The 19,328-nt window shown below is 31.0% G+C and overlaps 1 protein-coding gene across 1 annotated transcript in view; it reads right to left on the bottom strand.

Annotated features, from left to right (window-relative positions):
- The window catches only part of LOC129616449 (dynamin-like), a 117,640-nt gene extending 98,564 nt beyond the window's left edge, over positions 1-19,076 (bottom strand). Inside the window, exon 1 of the mRNA XM_055532071.1 lies at positions 18,953-19,076. Coding sequence (XP_055388046.1) covers positions 18,953-19,076 — 124 coding nt within the window. The remainder of the gene's footprint in view (positions 1-18,952) is intronic.
- Between the last annotated feature and the right edge of the window lie 252 nt (positions 19,077-19,328).

Genomic DNA, 19,328 nt, shown 5'->3' with positions numbered 1-19,328 from the left:
TGCGTTCTGTTCGTTTCCGTTTTCTCGTATTACATCTTATTATTAGCATAATGACTCTTTATAATATGTTGCAACAAATTTTGTTACATTTTATAAACTAGTGTCTTCAATTCTTAGAAAAAAATCACATGATTTGTTTACGTTCTTATTTTCGAGCCGCAACTAATTAGCACACTTTCCAATTTTGCAAAATCAACGTGGTTCTTAAAATTTTTAAGTGATAATTTCGACATTTTGGTTTAGTTGGATTACTACAAATCTAATTTGAGTAATAAAAACAAAAAAAATTTCAAAACTTCTGCAGTTATTTGGAATGAAACGGGTAAATCGAAAAGTTGTACACTTGAGCAAAGAAAGGCTATATGTAAATTAAAAGAAGAAGGTTTTAATGTTTCAGAAATATCAAAAATGCTTAAGCTTTCTAGAAAAAGTATTTATAATGCGATTAAACATGTTAACATACATAGTTCTTATGAAAATCAGAAGAGAAAACCGTGGCCGAAGAAAACTACTGCACTTGAAGATAGAATAATAGTGAGATATGTAAAAGGAAACCCTTTTCACTTCGCCTCTTAAATTCAAAGAGTCTTAAAAAAGTTTTTATCGAGTTGAAATTGGGCAAGATACTACTAGATGACGATTTCATGATGGTGGAATAAAATGTTATGTTTCAAAACAAAAGACCTTTGTATTAGAAAAGAACTGTTTAAAGAGATTAAGTTTTGCGGAGTAGCATATCGATGAAACCCTTTCATTTTGGAGAAAGTGTTATGCGGTAAGTCGAAAGCAAGTTCAATAGAATGGGTTCAGACCGAAAAGTAGCTGTATGGCGTCCTAAGGCTTGCGAGCTTAACTCAAAATATACAGCAAAAACAATAAAGCATTGGAGTGGAAATGCTAAAGTTTGGGATTGTATGCCACGATGCGGTATAAATCCAAATGTATACATTCAATAAAATTTAACTCAATATTTGTACTTGGAAATTTTGAAAAATACGATGGTGAATCATGTAGATGAAAAAATGTCTATGTCCTGGACATAAATGCATGACAACGACACAAAACATCCGGCAAGGTCAGTAAAAAGATGGTTAAAAGATGAAAAAATAAATACTTTGAATTAGCTCCCCACAAAGTCTCGACCTCAATCTTATTGAGAATTTGTGGAATGATGTTCACAAGATTGTAAAACAGAAAGAAGTTAAAAATTTACGAGAATTATTTGAAGAAGTTCAGAAAGGTTTGAAAGCAACTCCTGCTCAAATGTGTCACCGGTTGGTGAAGAGCTGGTTCACTTGACTTGCCGAAGTTACAAAGGACAAGGGCTATCCTACCAAATATTTATTTGTTAATATATGAATAGCACCTCACAGTGGTTAAAAATGAGTTTCTTTTTAAGTGTGCTAATTAGCTGCGGGGTGAATATTCTTAATTATTGATATAAATGAGTTGTTATATTGAATTTTTCAAAATTTATGAAAATAATGTTCTTTTTATTAATTTAGCATCTATTGAAGTTTTTAAAAAATAAAAAAAATGGATGAAAATCCCCAATTTTCAAAGTCAAATATACGTTGTTTTACAAATTTTGCATAGTGTGCTAATTAGTTGCTGTTCACTGTATTTAGGATGATGCATTCATGCAGTCTTTGAAATAAAGCAAAAATTAATATAAAGAGGGGTTAACATAATGCTCGATTTTAAAGGTTAATTGTGTGAGTTAAAAAAATAATTATATTTTTTAATGTCATGGAATTTACCGCTAACTTTTTATGTTTATAGAAATTTGAAAACGTTTGCGGTTTCGGAAATATAAGGCACCAAAAATTCAAATTTTACAAATTTCAAGAGGCAATAACTTGAGAGGGGGTGGAGATGGAAAAAAATTTTCTTCTAACGAAATGAACTATTTGTTAATGTCTATAAGCCCCTAAAATTTTAAGCTTCTACAAGCTGGGGTCTAGAAGAAAAACGAAATCAAAAATTTGGAAAAAAAAGACTTTAGATAACGGTAAATTTGAACGGCCATTTTGTTGTTCTCAAGTTTAACTGTAGTACACCGCACTATGGGAAGCAAGGTGCTGCCTTTCTGCGTTTGCAAAATTTCAAAAATGCTTATGGTTTCATTGCAACAAATAGTTAAAAAAGGCCATTTTTAGGGTTTTGGAGGGGTATAACTTCTAGAGGGGGGGAGATAGGTAAAAATTTTGTTCTACGGAAATAAGTTTCTAGTAAAGATCTATATACGTACAAAATTTCAGCTTTCTATCTTCAAGGGTGTAGAAGTTTTGTAAACAAACATACGGACAGACGGACGGACGGACGGACGGTCGGACGGACGGACGGACGGACGGACGGACGGACGGACGGTCGGACGGACGGACGGACGGACGGACGGACGGACGGTCGGACGGACGGACGGACGGACGGACAGAGTGAAACTAATAAGCACTTTTTTTCAAAATTTTTTTGAAAAAGTGCTAATGAATACATATTATGTATATTGATAATATACACAACTTACAGTGTCAAGAAAATATTATGTTAAAAGATTTGAATATTAGTAAAAATTTCATTTCATATATAATATACAAATGAAAACTTAGATTCAATGATAAAACATAGAAGTGTTACATGAAGAAACAATCTTATTGAAAAATTTAGTAAATGAAAATTTAATTCAAAATTGTGATAGGGGAAAAATTAAATTGAATTCAAGTTATTGTAAAATTGAATTTTTTTAATCGAAAAGAAATCATAAATGCAAAATATTATTTCCCATAGTAAGAAAAAATTCATAACTTTACAAAAGTGTGAACTTTTGAAGGTATTTCATTGAAACATATTAATAATTTAAAAGAAATAAATGAGTTGCAGTATTATAAAACAATTTAGCATAGTTTAATATGTTAAGTGCAATCGTTTTAATTTTTATTTTAAGCATAAGTTTTATAATATTGTACATGTAGATCTACAGAAAAAACGAATGTTGTAATTAACAAAAAAATACAATTTTTACTTCTCCGAAAATTACTAAACCAAATATATTTGAATCAAATTGTTGGTTATTGCAAAGTAATTTTTATTATACCGCCCTAATAAATACAATAATTGATATTTTGATTTAATTTATTAGTTAAATAATTGTAATGTAAGTTAACATACTTGAAACTTCTTTTTCTTTCCACTTTTATGTAGAAAATATGAGAATGTGGTTTGTGACCACATTATCGTATTATAATACAACAATAAAATAAATCTGAATTTATATTTAACATTGTACAATATTTATTTATTTTTAATACAAAATCAACACAAATAATTTTTGAATTTTTTTGTCTTCTTCACTCCTAGGAGCAACATAGGGCTACTCCATATCATATGCCACAGTTTCACTGCTTCATAGAATTTTAACAAGGTAGGTGATTAGACTGTCGTAGTTTTTTTATATTAATTATTTTTAAGGTTATTAATATTTATTGTTTATTTTTTTTTAATGTCGAATATTATGAATATATGAAAATTGCTTGTACAGTAATTTTTTATTTTATCAATATTGTGTATATACTTTAATTAACTATTAAATATTAAGTAAATATTGTTAAAAAGGTGGTAAGATGTAGGCTAGTTTTCTAACAAAATTTATTCGGTGTCCGATGCTATGGCCTTAGAATCTTAATTGCTTCAGCAAGCTTAATTCTTGTACGAGTTAATGAAAAATTAGAGATCATGATCCCTGTGGTCGAAGTTAAATATTGCCTGTCAATCCGCATGTACTGTAGTTTTGACCAGCGAACATAAGTCAAATTCTTGTATACTGTAGTATTCGAAACTGGTAGTAACTATATAAAATTATTTTGTGTTTACACATAAAACAAAATATGTGTAACTTAATGGAGTTATAAAGACTAAAAAAAAAAATTAAAATTACTGCAAAAACAACGAAAATGAGCGCGTTACGGTTGTATTTTCATATTAGTTTTACTTATAACAACCAAGTTATCCATGAACAATAATTTTAATAAAATTCAAATTTTAAAAAATATGTTTTATGAGGTCTTACCGAAAATAAGAAATTTTTTTATAGTTAATCAAAAATTACTTTTTCCTATAAACCTAATATGTAAACCATATTAGAACCATATCAGAATCATATTGAGTTTTGTAGAATATACACTGGTTCATTTTGCACGCCACCCAAACATAATTTTGTTTGCGACCTTTGTAAGTCTAACCTAACGGTGGACATTTGAATAGGTCACAACTTTTAGCCTTCTTTATTAATTTACTTTTAACACCTCATATTTTCAAATTTAAACTATTTTAACCCTCGTTTGGTTTGTGTTTTTTTCTAATATAGTTTCTGTTTAACTTATTATATGAACAGCTCAAGTCGATCGATAATTCCTCGATACAAATTAAAAGACAATTTTATATTTTTAGTCATTGCCCCCAGTAAGTATAAGGCACCCCCATTTAAAAAAAACTTTCCGAACTACTTCAATCGGGACAACTTATTTTCTATTAAAATTATTTTTTAGTTTGAAAAAAATTATTGAAGAAGTAGGTCCTTTTCGTTTGGTTAATATTTTTAATTTTTATTTTCGTATGTTATAAGAGAAATGAACAATTAAAAGGATTTAATTGTTGCTTTTTAGGCCCTTCTTAGTAAAATCTTAAAAATATATTTTTTTGCATAATTATAGTTGATCTTTAATAATTAAAAATTTTACTTTTGTAGATTTAATGGTTAAATAATATTAGTTATATGTATATACCAAAATGTAACCAATAACAAGTAAAAACGTCGGTATAAACCGACTGAATAATACCCTGCACTTTAACAATCTGAGTTTAAAAATTTGTTTTTGAAATATTTAGAAATAACTTTGATTGCTAACTGGCAATTACTTGAACCTGTCAAACCACTTGTTACGTAGTTTAATTGAAAAACTTCTTGTTGCTTGGTTTGAAGATAATTAATTAATTTATAAAAAATCTGACCTATTTATACAAAAATTATGCTACTCAAAATTAATTATTTCCCACAGAAATAGACTAGTAAGCAATTTTATGCATTTATAGAATTCATAATTTTCCCATGTTAACCGTATCATATAGATTTCAAATTTATTTAAAGTAAAATTAACAAACAAAATATAAGTAATTTGACTCCTACTAAAATATTGTGAGAAAGTTATATATGCGAAAATATTTACATTAACTAAATATAATGTTTGCAAATACATATGCGTTAATATTAAGTTTGACAAATTAGCAATTTTGGTAATTTAAATAAATGGGAAGATAATAATAAGAAATTTGGAATTCAGACTAATTGTTGTTACACAGCACCACTCTATAGAAATTTTACGAATATGTTGTCTGACCTATAAGTTGGCACACAACGACCGAGTTTCATGAAACTAACTTTAATATTTTTCCTAATATTTAAAATTAGCTTTCGAAGTTGTATGGCAGCTACACGAACCTGTCAAGTCATTCCACCATAACTTCAGAAAAATACCTAACTCGAAATTGGACACAGAACTGCCAAGTTTCATGAATCTAACTTTATTATTTTTTTAAATATTTAAAATTAACTTTCGGATTTGTATGGCAGCTACATGAACCTATTAAGCAATTCCACCCAAACTTCAACAATATATCCGACCTAAAACTTCCAAAAGGAGCCAAACAATTTCAACAACTTTTGTCAAAACACATTGGCCCTACTAATATATTTGCTAGTGAAAATTTCAATGCCACAGCTTTTATAGTTTCTGAGTTATAGCCAAAAAACTTTTGAAATTGCATAGTAGCTACCAAAAAGAGCCAAGCAATTTCAAACGACTTTTAGGGTATTTTATATGAAAATTGTGTGGTAAAAAAAGAGATAGTTACTATATAATCCTATAAATCGAGAACTCTGGAATTCAAAATAAACGAACAATTAACAATTACTTATCTACGCATATTTATACAGCTACTGCTGAGGTGCAAGAAGTACCGATACCTCTAGAAGTGCTAGAGACTATTGACAAAGGAATTAGATAGCAAAAGGTTTTGCGAGTAGAGTTCTACAAAAATCTGACATAGGAATTTTTAGCCTCGAAATAGCCCTATTTCAAAATTCTCTGTAAAAATTTTTGTATAGGAAAAACAAAATCACTTTTCTACTTTATTTATTTCAGAAACATAAATACAGAAACATATACCAAAAAAATCAAATAATATTTGAAATTATAATGATCTTACATATTTTTAAAATGAAATCGGAATAGGTTAGCTAAATGTAAATTTTTTTGAAACACATCAGACATTTTATGACATCTGGATATTAATGCTTCATTTGTTATTGTTTTGGATATTATGTTTCGTTTTAAAAAAAATATACATACACAATTATGTATGTATGTACCCAAAATTTAATTTGTTATTATTCGAATGAAAAATTCTTAAATGTTAAAATCTATCTAAATTCATGTCTAAACCCATTACCCCAATAATACATGGATAGCTAGCTAGTAAACAATAATTTTTGAAGCCATCATAAAATATCTTGCTTTTTAGCACTTTTCCAAAAAATTTTTTGAAAAAAGTGCTTATTAGTTTCACTCTGTCCGTCCGTCCGTCCGTCCGTCCGTCCGTCCGTCCGTCCGTCCGTGGACACTTTTTTTGTTTACAAAACTTCTACACCCTTTGAGATAGAAAGCTGAAATTTCATACGTACATAGATCTTTACTAGAAACTTATTTCCGTAGAACAAAATTTTTACCTATCTCCCCGCCTCTAGAAGTTATACCCCGCCAAAACCCTAAAAATGGCCTTTTTTAAATATTTGTTGCAGTGGGATAGGTATACATAGACTGTATTTAAAAGCAGAATTTTCACTTGTTGAAGGGAAAAGTGCTACAATACAAACCATTGGTTTGACCCAACTTTATTTGTTTTCATTTGCTGAAACATAAAAAATGACGCCAGAAACGGTTTGAAAATATGAATTTATGAGTAGTTAGAAATTTATGTGAGTTATTTTTCCATTAAAAAATTTATTAATTTTTCAAGAACATATATACATACATAACGCATATATTTTTAGTTAAAACACTCATAATTATTTCTTCAAAATTGAAACAAATTATCTTTACTTAAAATTTCTTCATATTATATTAAACTATCGATCGGAAAACAAAATAGTTTTTGTTTCGTGCTGGACAATATTTTTTTCCAAATCTCATATTAAGCGTTTTCTTTTATGATAAATATTTACTTTATTTATCATAAACATTTAATTTTTAGCACGCATTTAGTTTTTAGCACTTTTCCAAAAATTTTTTTGAAAAAAAATTGCTTATTACTTTCGCTCTGTATATCCGCCTACCCTCCGTCCGGCCGCATGTCCGTCAGTTCGTCAGGCCATACCTCAAGCTCCACAAACCAAGAAGGATATAAACATGAGTAAAGCTCAAGCCAAAAAAAGTGATGATCAGAATGCTGACATACATAAAAGGATTAGCCAACTAGAACAGCTCTGTGTGGCTCTGAAAAACGAGGTTCTTTAACTGAGGGCTGAGAATGAGAAGCTAAAGAGAAACATGGGCAAATTACAAACAATAAGCCTAATGATAATACTCATAAAGAAAAAGACGTTACAACACAAGCAAAGCAGGTTAGGTCAATCTTAGACACCTACTCAACAGATGAGGAAGAACTCGCCAGAGAAACAGATTGGATCCTAAAGTAAAAGAGCTCCAGAAAAAAAAGAAAAGCGGAATCATCTCCGGAAGTGGTCCACGATGTCACGAAAAACTCTAGGCCGCCTCCAATAGTCATAAGTATTGTAGTTGACTATAATCAAATATAGTCCACATTAAAAAATAGGGACATCAATTATAAGGCTAAGTGGATTACAGGAATCTTACCAGGGCCACGAATGGATTTGGGCTAGAATGGCATACCTATGAAAACAAGCAGGCCGGACCAATAAAAGTCATGGTAAGAAATCTTCACCACAGTTGTAAACCGGAAGATATAAAAGAAGACTTAAGCTCTAGGAGTTACAAAATCTTAGATGTAACCAATAAAAAAAAAAAAGAAAATGGGAAAAACATTATGGTGCCTCTACCGCTGTTTATGTTAAAGTTCTCACATGACGAGGAGATGAAAAAAATTTATGAAATCGATCACATAACCAGGATGAAAGTTAGGATAGAGGCACTTCGAAAGGATAGGACCATTCCGCAGTGTAAAAGGTGTCAAACGTATGGACATACACAAAAATTTTGCCAGAGAGAACCAAATTGTGTAAAATGTGCAGGCAGGCACTTAACGGCAGATTGTAATAAGCCAAGGAGTACTGCAGCAAAGTGCTCCAATTGTTTGGAGGCCCATCCAGCAAACTATTGACAATATAACGCAGTGGCTGCGTTATATTGTCACCCCAAATTTAAACTAACGGAAGAAATGTTTCAAAACGTTCTAAACGACCTAGGCAATAGATTTATATTGGGGGGTGACTTTAACGCCAAGCACACTGATTGGGGTTCAAGGCATACTTCAACTAGAGGAAGAGAACTTAGAACAGCAATTGGCGGCGCAGAATGTATTTTTCACTCTACTGCGAAGCCAACATATTGGCCAACTTATCAACCCAACATATTGGGTTGATAAGTGTCCAGATTTAATAGATTCCTTCATAAAACGGATTGCGAAAAAGGCGTTCTAAGTTGACAATATACAACAAAGTTTTGATATATAATCAAATATTTAGGAATGTCTGGGCTTACGGTATTCAGTTATGTTGCAGCGCTGCGTCCTTCGAGGTTTTTCACTCTTCCTCTCGGTAAAAAAAAAATTATTGAAATTACTTTCAATAATTGCGTGATATAAGAAAAATAATTATATTTTTAATTGTCATGGCATTTACCATTAGCTTTCTGCGTTTACATAAATTTGGTAAAGCTTGCAGTTTCGCAAATATAAGGTGCCCAAAATTGCAATTTTACAAATTTCTTGTATGCTATTTATGCTCTTTTGTAAAGTGCAAAAAAAATTCTTCTACTTTTGATCTAAATTTAACCAAAATTTGAAAAATGCTTACGGTTTTGCTACAACAAGTTATTGAAAAATGGAATTTTTCAATTTTAGAGAGGATATAACTTTTAGAGGGGGTAAAACTTTTCCTCTACGAAAATAAGTTTCAAGTAAAGATCTATGCACATATAAAGTTTCAGCCTCCTATCTTCAAGGGTGTAAAAGTTTTATAAAAATTTCCACGGACCCACGGATTGACGGACAGAGTAAAACTTATAATCACTTCAAAAATTTTTTGGAAAAGTGCTAATAATTAATTATCTGGAAGGGAAAGTACACAGTTTGGTCAATTATAAGTTTAAAAAGAGTATTGGCATTATTGGTGTGTCAGATTTAACTGCAAATAATATTAAGCAAAAAGTTATTTCTCCTTTTCACAAAAATGAGAAATTTAACAGCCTGATCGTGTATCTTGCTTTTTTACTCACTTTTTATTCATTTTCAAATCAGAATTATAAGTATTTTCTATTGGATCTTTTACTTTTCCAATAAGATTACTAATTTGTTAATTGGATTTTTGCATTTTTTTCTCAAATTATCGAGTAAATGTTTCACTTTCAAAAACAAAGTGAAAAACTTTTGTATATAATTTTAAAAAAACGAGCTACGCAATCAGAATTATTCTTACTCGAAAATTACATTATACAAGTAAATCATAGTTACTCACTTTCTTCTCGCTTTCCGAGATAGACTAATGACTAATTTTAATAAAAATCATTTAATAATTTAATAATTTTAATAAAAAGGATAGGATTCTTATTAATGAAATATATAACTAGATTCTAATTTAAATGAAATATATAATAAATTAATATTTATATTATATTAAAAAAATATTTATATTAAATTTTATATTAAATGAATATATTATCGTAAACCAAAAAATGTATTTAAATAAAATTTTGTCATCATATTATATACTTTAACAATTTATATATAAACGAGAAAAAAAAGAGTTGACCGTGTCAACTCTGTGATACCCGTACGAATTTGTTATCCTATGTGCGAATAAATGTGCCATAACTGACTATGGGACAGACTATGACTTTAAGTTGCCATATTACCATATTAATTTGTGCAAAATTGCAGTACTGTGTTTTTTAAAATACTGTGTGTGCCAAACTACTATTGAAGTTATATAGTAATTATTAGAAAGAGTCAAGCAATATTAACGAATTTTATCAAACATCGACCCATATTCGCTTGTGTAAAATATCAATATTACAGCTTTTATAGTTTCTGAGATATAGCCAAAAAACTTTTGAAGTTGTACGGCAGCTACCACAAAGGGGCCAAGCAATTTCAACGACTTTTAACAAACACATTGGCCTTACTAATATAATCGCTTGTGCGAAATTTCAATACCACAGCTTTTATAGTTTCGGAGATATAGCTAAATAACTTTTGAAGTTGTATGGCAGCCACCAGAAGGAGCCCAGTTATTTCAACGACTTCTGTCAGGCACTCTAAAAAACTTTTGAAGTTGTACGGCAGCTACCACAGAGAGGCCAAGCAATTTCAACGACTTTTAACAAACACATTGGCCTTACAAACGCGAGTATAATCGCTTGTGTGAAATTTCAATACCATAGCTTTTATAGTTTCTGCGATATAGCCAAATAAATTTTTAAGTTGTATGGCAGCTACCCGAACTTGTACCCCAATAATGTCTAATTTAAATAGGGTTCTGACACTTGCCGCAATAAATCATTTGTGAAAATTTGGTGAACTGATCTTAATTAGTTTTTGAGTTAGCGCTGGAACAGATAGACGGACGAACGGACGGACTGACAAAGCTAAATCAATACAGAATTCGACGCTGATCAAAAACATACACTTGAGTCTATATTTCAGAGCATTATTTCTTAGCTTTAAAAACGGTAAGGCAAATTTAGTATGCCCTTCGAACATACGGTCGTGTGGGTATAAAAAGAAAATTATCTGAATACTGTTAAAAGTTGCCCTGTCATGTTGCTGTCTGTTTTTACCGAAGACAGAAATTAAATATAAAAAAAAGAATGTCTTCAGCGCCTGAATATCTTAAAGTAAAAATTTAAACTTTTAGAAGTAATGGGTCCATCCTGCAATGCAAGAGATGCCAGAGATTCGGACATATACAGAGTTCACCAAAGAGATGCTAAATGTGTTATATGTGCTAGTAATCATATAACAGCAGAATGTAATGAAAATTTTCAACCCAGGTATGCAAACTGCAACGACGCACCGATGCTTGTTACCGAGGCTGTTTATTGGCAAAGAAATTACAAAAAGGAAGAATGAAGGCGAATCAGCGTAAATGGCTCTATCAAATAAAGTTAAAAATGGTGGTACACACTCACAAGTAGAAAACTAAACAAGTTTACCATAGTACAATGCGAAAACCCAAAGAAAATTAAAAATGACTGCAAATGATGCAAGACATGCTAAAAAGAATTGACGAAATTTCAATGAGATTGACTCACATGGAGAACAGATATTACACTAAGGCGTACCTAACAACGCGAAGCGATTTTTAAAAAATGTCAGCAAATACAATACGAATTGGTATGTGGAACGCCAATGGATTTCTAAGTAGAAATCACGAATTGAAGATTCGTCTGTTGTCAGAAACGCACTTGGGGAAGGACTTGGTTGTGCATCATTTAATAGTACAAAAAAGAAGGACTACACGTAAATAACAACAACGGCGTCACCCAGACAATAAAAAAGTTGTGAATAGATTTTCTCAAACATTCAAAAGAAAAATAGAAAATTTTAAATTACTATCATAAGAGGATTATGTAAAGGGCTTATCGGCAACTTAAAAAAAAACAAGTAAAAACGTTTCAGTCGGTATGAACCGATTGAATTATACCCTGCACCTTTCATTGTTGTATAGCAATTACTCAAACCTGTGAAACCATTCTATAGAAACTTCACGGATATGTCTGACCTATAACTGAACACACAACTACCAAGTTTCATGAATCTGACTTTATTATTTTTCCAAATATTTAAAATTAGCTTTTGGAGTTGTATGGCAGGTACCCGAACCTGCCAAGCAATTCCACTAAAACTTCGCTAATATATCTGACCTATAATTGGAAACACAACTGCCAAGTTTCATGAATCTAACTTTATTACTTTTCCAAATATTTAAAATAAGCTTTTGGACTTGTATGGGGCCACTCGAACCTGTCAAGCAATTCCACCAAAACTTCAGAATTATCTTTGACCTATAATTGGACACACAACTGCCCAGTTTCATGAATCTGTCTTTATTATTTTTCCAAATATTTAAAATTAGCTTTTGGAGTTGTATGGCAGGTACCCGAACCTGCCAAGCAATTTCACTAAAACTTCGCAAATATATCTGATCTATAATTGGACACACAACTGCCAAGTTTCATGAATTTGAATTTAATTAGTTTTTGGAGTTGTATGGCAGGTACCCGAACCTGTCAAGCAATTCCACTAAAACTTCGCAGGTATATCTGATCTATAATTGGACACACAACTGCCAAGTTTCATGAATCTAATTTTTTTATTTTTTCAAATATTTAAAGTAAGCTTTAGGACTTGTATGGGAGCTACTCGAACCTGTCAAGCAATACCACCAAAACTTCAGAAATATCTTTGACCTATAATTGGACACACAACTGCCAAGTTTCATGAATCTGACTTTATTATTTTTCCAAATATTTAAAATAAGTTTTTGGACTTGTATGGGAACCACTCGAACCTGTCAAGCAATTCCACCAGAACTTCAGAAATATCTTTGACCTATAATTGGACACACAACTGCCAAGTTTCATGAATCTGACTTTATTATTTTGGCGAATATAAAAAATTTGCTTTTGGAGTTGTATGGCAGCCACCCGAACCGGTGCAGCTATCTCATTAAAATTTTTAGAGCATGTGTAGAATATAATTGGACACATGTATACAAAATTTTATATTTGTACCTTTATTAGTTTTTGAAATAATTAAAATAAACTCTTTGAGTTGTATGGCAGCTACCCGAACCCGTTGTCCGAATTGGTCCAATAACAATAGGGTTCGTCTTTGGCACAAAAGAAGCAACTTGTGAAAGTTTGGTGTCGATTGCATTATTCGTTTTTGAGTTATCGTGCGATCGGACGGACGGACGGACATGTCTAAATCAACGCAGAATTTTACGCTGAGCAAGAATATATATATATTATGTCCATACCGCAGATGACTCCTTCAAGTAGTTACAAACTCCATACCAAAGTTAATATACCCTTCACGAAGTGCAGGGTATAAAAACAAATTATTCGTTTTGGAAAGAAACGAGGAGTACTAAGACCCCGACAAAGCTGAAAAAAAGATGGATCATGGGCAAAAAGCAATACAAACAAAGCTGAACTATTTCTTGATCACTAAGGAAGAGTAGAATAGCTCTAGATTTTGTTATAGATGAAAATTCTATGACTTTATTCTGTAAGAAGGTAATTTGCCAAGCAATAAATCACTTAAATCGGTAAGGTTTATGTTTTGATCTCATTACTTTTGGCACTGACATTTTTGAAAAAAGTGATATATGCAGCAGTGAACCTGAAGTATATTTCTACTGATTGAGAAGTAGCGGAAGTTATTATGATAGAAAAACCGTGAACACCTTTAATGAGGTAAAATAATATAGACATTCATCATATTTCGCTACTATTAATGATATCAAAATTATTTTAAAAATTGTTGTTACCAAGGCTGATGCCGATAATTGAAAATAAGAAATTGATTCCAAACTATCAGTTTGGTTTTAGAACAGAGCATGCAACAATCAACCAAGTACACACAATTGAAAATATTGTGGAAAAGGCGTTAGATGAAATGCAAATATTTTCAACAATATGTGTGGACGTGGTCCAGGCGTGTCACAAGGTTTGGCACGACGGTTTATTATTTAAATTTAAGCAACTGTTACGCTTGCAATTCGTGGAGTTACTTAAATCACATTTATTCAAAAGGAAAGGACGAGAAGGAAATTAGGGCCGGTGTGCCTCAAGGTAGCATTTTGCGTCATATATTATACGTGCTATAAACAAACGATTTACCAGATTTAGAGTTCTACTGTGACTACATTTGCCGAAGAAACAAAAATATTGGCAGTAGGATCTAAAGTTGAAGAATCGACAAAACAATTATAGGAAGCTGGTAACAATATAAGTAAAAGGTCAAATACATGGAAAACAAAGCTAAATGAAAGTAAATTTGTACATGTAAATTTCACAAATAAAAATCTAGTAAACCCACCACGACCAAATTTGAATGTTTAAGAGTATCTGGATTGTCAACATACAACAAGCTGTTTATATATAACCAAATAAAGCCTGTGTGGACATATGGCTTACTGCTATAGGGTTGTTCCAAGCAAACACAAATCGAACAAATACAAACTTCCGGAACAAGGTCCTTCGTAATACGGTGGGTGCTCCCTAGTACGTTCGCAAAAATGATATTCATAGTCCTTTATTTCCTCACCCCAACATGCGTTTGCAACAGCATGTAAATGTCGGGCTTCTCGACTTATAGGGGAGAGGGTTTGGACAAAAAACTGAAGTGAACGAGACCTCTCGACTTAGCCTAAATTGACCTTTCTTCACGGAATATGGACACAAAAACACGATCGGGCAAAACTAATGGTTAGTTAGTTTGACTAGATTTAGCAGCTTATGACCATCCAGGTACGTTTTAGGTTGGGTTAATGTCCCCCATCATTGATGTTATTAGAGCAGGTCGGGTCCGCTTATCTTTGTCTATCGTTGTGTACACTTTATACGATACGATAATATTAACTAGAATACGATATAAATAACTAGCGTTCCCACTTGAATTTAATTGTATCCATTTGGATAGATTTTTGCTTTAAATTTAATCTGGATACAAAGATACTCTGATCTTTCTGAAGAAATCTGCAAAGGTACCGGAATTGACTACATTTGAAAGTTTGAAATGTGAAAACATTTTTTCTCAAAAACTAATTGAATACACTAATAATTCGCTTTGCGATGTTTCATTTTGTGTTATTTCATATTGCGTCGAAAAAAAAATTATTCATAGCTTCACTTTGCGACGTAAAAAATTTCACATTGCGACGAAAAAAAATTTGCGAATTTTACAGTCTGTACACATTTTTAATTTTATCTATTTTCATGATAAATCCTACTTTTTTACGGCATACACTTCAAGCTTTACAATACAAATGCAATATAAGTTGTGCGTTGTTTCTTAAAAAATTACTATAAATAATACAATTCACATTACTGAACAAACCAATTTAATATTATTTATGAGTTTATTTGTACCAAATTAGACGACTTAGAATAGAAATTCTACTTTACGAGGCTGGATTCATTTTGGATAGATTTTGTTCTCGAATTTGGATACATTTTGTTTTAACGAGTGGAAACGGTATAATTTATAAATAACTTATTATGAGAATTGGATTCAAATGAGATTACATTTTGTTTATTGTTTTCCCATGTTTTTTTTTTCTTTGTGTTCGATATTTCTTGATATCGAAAATCTCGAAATTTATGTATTATATGTGTACATGTATATTACATTAAATTAATATAAAGGGAACTGGAAGTTAAAAACAATACTAGCTTAATGAGAAATATAAATTGCGCTTTAATGCTGAAATAGCAAATAATGTTAAGACGATAAATCTACGAACTATTGCAGTTTTTAGAATATTTTAAGTTCGAATCAAGCTTTATTAGCTTATGATGTTGATTCCTTTTTTGATACTTGGTAAATTGTAAATAGCCACTCCGAGAAAATTTATTACCCATTAGATATTACTATAGATATTACTACCTGACATAAGTAACGGAAATTTATCGCATAAGGAAAGTACTCCAGAGACAACTAATTGGGAAAACACTAGTCGAAAGCGTTTTAAAAATTCACCCAATTGAAAACGAAATAAAATTAAGAAATTAAAAAATAGTTGTTAGTAAAATAATATCGAAAAAATATATGTATGTATATATACAGTAAAAACGAAAAAATTTGAGGAAAGGAATATACTAATTGGAAAAAGCAAACTGTAAGAGCCAAAGAAATGAAACTTCCTTGCCGAAAGATTTACAGGTGAAATGAAATCAGAATTGAAATAAAACAAAACGAAACAAATTTCCGGCGAATTTTGGAGTGCAGACGGCATACATAAGCCTTCAGCGAGACTTTATTTACCGATGTGACAATATAACAGAATACAAACGTCAACTACTTCGAACTCACAATAGTGACGAGAACGCCTTTTTATTAGTTCTCAATATACGGCTTAAAATACGAAGAAAAGATGAAAGTTTGCTCCACTTTTTTTTCTAAGTAAGCTTTCTATCAGTCACCAAATAGTTAAAAATGTCATTTGATAAAAAGCACGTCAATTTCAGAAAGAGATCAATGGACACGTACCACTTATTACCGGACAACTGTATGTTGTCATATTAACACTTTTCAAAGAGTTGAGATTCACAGTTCCAGACAGAACCCTTTGAAAGAATACGTGATGCAGAAATATTCGCCTAATATTAAAGCATTAGAAAAAACTCGAGGTCTATGGTCAGACTTAAATAATTATGAACTGAAAAAATCAACGAAAATGCAAACTGCGACAGTGATAGTGACAGCAATTGAGTTTTCTTCTTGTTACTGACCGCATTGCATACAATAAATTTTGCATATCGAGTTTTCGGTGGAAACACACTTCTCCATAGTAAAGTAGCGTAAATAAACTCTTTTTAGAGAGATGTCGATCTGTCTGTTTATGTGTGCACGCGTGTATCTCAAGATCGGCTGAACCGATTTTGATGAAACTTTATATGTGAGTTTATTTTGGCTATCATACTTATTAATCAACTTTTAGGATATATGAGACCCACGGAACTGGACCTTTTTGCAGAACGATTTTAGATTTTAGGTCGGTTATGTGCTTAAGTGATCAGTACATAACCGACCACAATGTGTATTGTCCAGTTAAATGCAAAAAGTTACAGAATATTATAAAAATGCCTGTTACATACTTTTCTCCAATTTTTAGGACATTAGCAAGCTTATAGTTAAAATACCTAGAAAAATGTAAAATTGGTTCTTAGTAGAATTTCTCATTGTGCCACCCGAATTCTCTGAATTCTCGCTGGTTAGTTTCAGTACCAACCAGAAATCAAATACCAAAACCTGATCTTTCCAAAAATTTGTATGTTCATTGTTTTAATACGAAAAATTTAAATATTAAATTTCACTGAAATCGGTCGATTATTTCTCTTTATATACGCAAAAGTCTAAATTCGGCTCGTAGTAAACGTCTAGTTGGTGCCGCCTAATTTATTCCAAAAGTTAGGAAGTTAAAAATGTAAGACAGACCTGTTAAAAAGTGCAGTTCCTGATGCCTACGTTATGGATGCGGTATGTTGACGACGTCTTCCCGATAATGGATAAAGAAAAACTAGAGAATATTAGCAGGGGAGAAGAATGAATTTTTGGATATATTGATGTAAAGAAAATCAGGGAAAACTGGATTCAACATATATAGGAAGAAAACAACAAACAAAGATGCATCCCAAAATACTCGTACCATTTAATGAAACATAAAATTGCGGCCTTCAACTCTATTAAATGTATTAACAAGTTTATGAGGAGGAAAAAACAAAAAATTTACTAGGAAAATATGAGCGCGTTAGGTAAACAAAATAGGTTATTCTCTCTATAAATTTGATAAATAAACAACTAAAGAAACACAATATTCGGACATCGGAAACCAATTGTAAATACTAACTGAGGAACTTTGTTAAATTCAGCTACGGATAAATTGAAAGATGCGGTGCAAATTAAAATTGAAGAAACACGGTGTGTACAAAATGATGTACATATGCGGTGTATACAAAATAGAACGCAATAATAGCAACAAATTTTGCTAAACGAAGAGACCTGTTACAATAAGGCTTAAGGAACATTTAAGTGATGTAAAACGTTACTGAGCAGTAGTAGTGAACAGGAGTTTCGAATAGTTGGAAAGTGCATTTATGAAACGGTTCACTTAATTAAGGAAGACAAGAGGTGAAATGAACACAAATCAAACAAGGACTGCCTACTAAATACGGGCGAAGTTAACGCGGCTTGCCCGGTTTCTTTAAATTAATGGTTTCTTTAAATTCATTACTTGACCAGTTTTAAGGATTAAAACGGGTATAGTTTTAGTTTATAATTAGTAAAAAACAAAAATAAAATTTTAGATTAAGTCAGGTATAAAATTTTAATAGAGTTTAATTTTAAAATTTGTTGCCTTAATTAGAAGGAAATCTGTTTTACTTAAGTGCATGTGTAGCTCACGAAATATATTAACTAAAATAAAATACTTTATTCTGAATAAAAGGAAGTTTTCTTTTTATACATCTAAAAAGAGTTTTATATTTCGGAAAAATTATGGACATTTTCAATGAAGAATTTTTTGAGGAAAACAATGAGGACCAATACAATAACATATATTTAGCAGTGCACTTAGATACTAGACCACCTGTGTATGTATATTTTCACTATAATATCATATATTCACTGTAATATCATCACAACCTGTGTATACTTTTGACTAACATAAGTTTCTAAAATTTTAAGTTTATAAAAAATTTTAAACAAATGTTTTAAAAAATTTAAAATAAAGTTTCAGAAATATCAATGAAACGCAGGTTTGTTTGTGATCCAAGTTCGACTATGTATTCCGGAAGGAATCGAATAAAATTATATGCTTGCTGCGAAAAATATTTTTATTAATTTATTCTCAAGTTACTATCACAAATAAAGGTAACTTTACGCGATCAATATTAATATATGACTTTATAAAATTTACCTTTCATAATACCCAAATTTTGAATACACATGTGTCCTTTTCGGATTACTTGATTTCCCAAAGCTCGACTTCCTGTTGTAGCCGCCTTTTCAGATTTACTTTGAGCGCTTGAATGAAAAAACATATGGTCAAAGAAATAATAATAGATATTATGCACACAAACTAAAATTTATACAAATTAAAAACGGTAGTTTCTAAAAAAGTTCATGGTAAAATTATAAAAATGTTAATAATAAATATCGAAAAAGTTATTAGATTTTTTGAGTTAAATAAAAACCAAAAATTTTTTATTATTGACTTCAATATGCTTATGCAACATCTAAAACATATCTGCGTATTTGAAAGCATTTGTCAATTTTAACCAGTTAAGTATGTA

This window comes from Condylostylus longicornis, unplaced genomic scaffold (assembly GCF_029603195.1).
Source record: "Condylostylus longicornis isolate FDR11 unplaced genomic scaffold, ASM2960319v2 ptg000211l, whole genome shotgun sequence".
Taxonomy (NCBI): domain Eukaryota; kingdom Metazoa; phylum Arthropoda; class Insecta; order Diptera; family Dolichopodidae; genus Condylostylus; species Condylostylus longicornis.
This window is presented reverse-complemented; position numbering and strand designations above follow the sequence as displayed.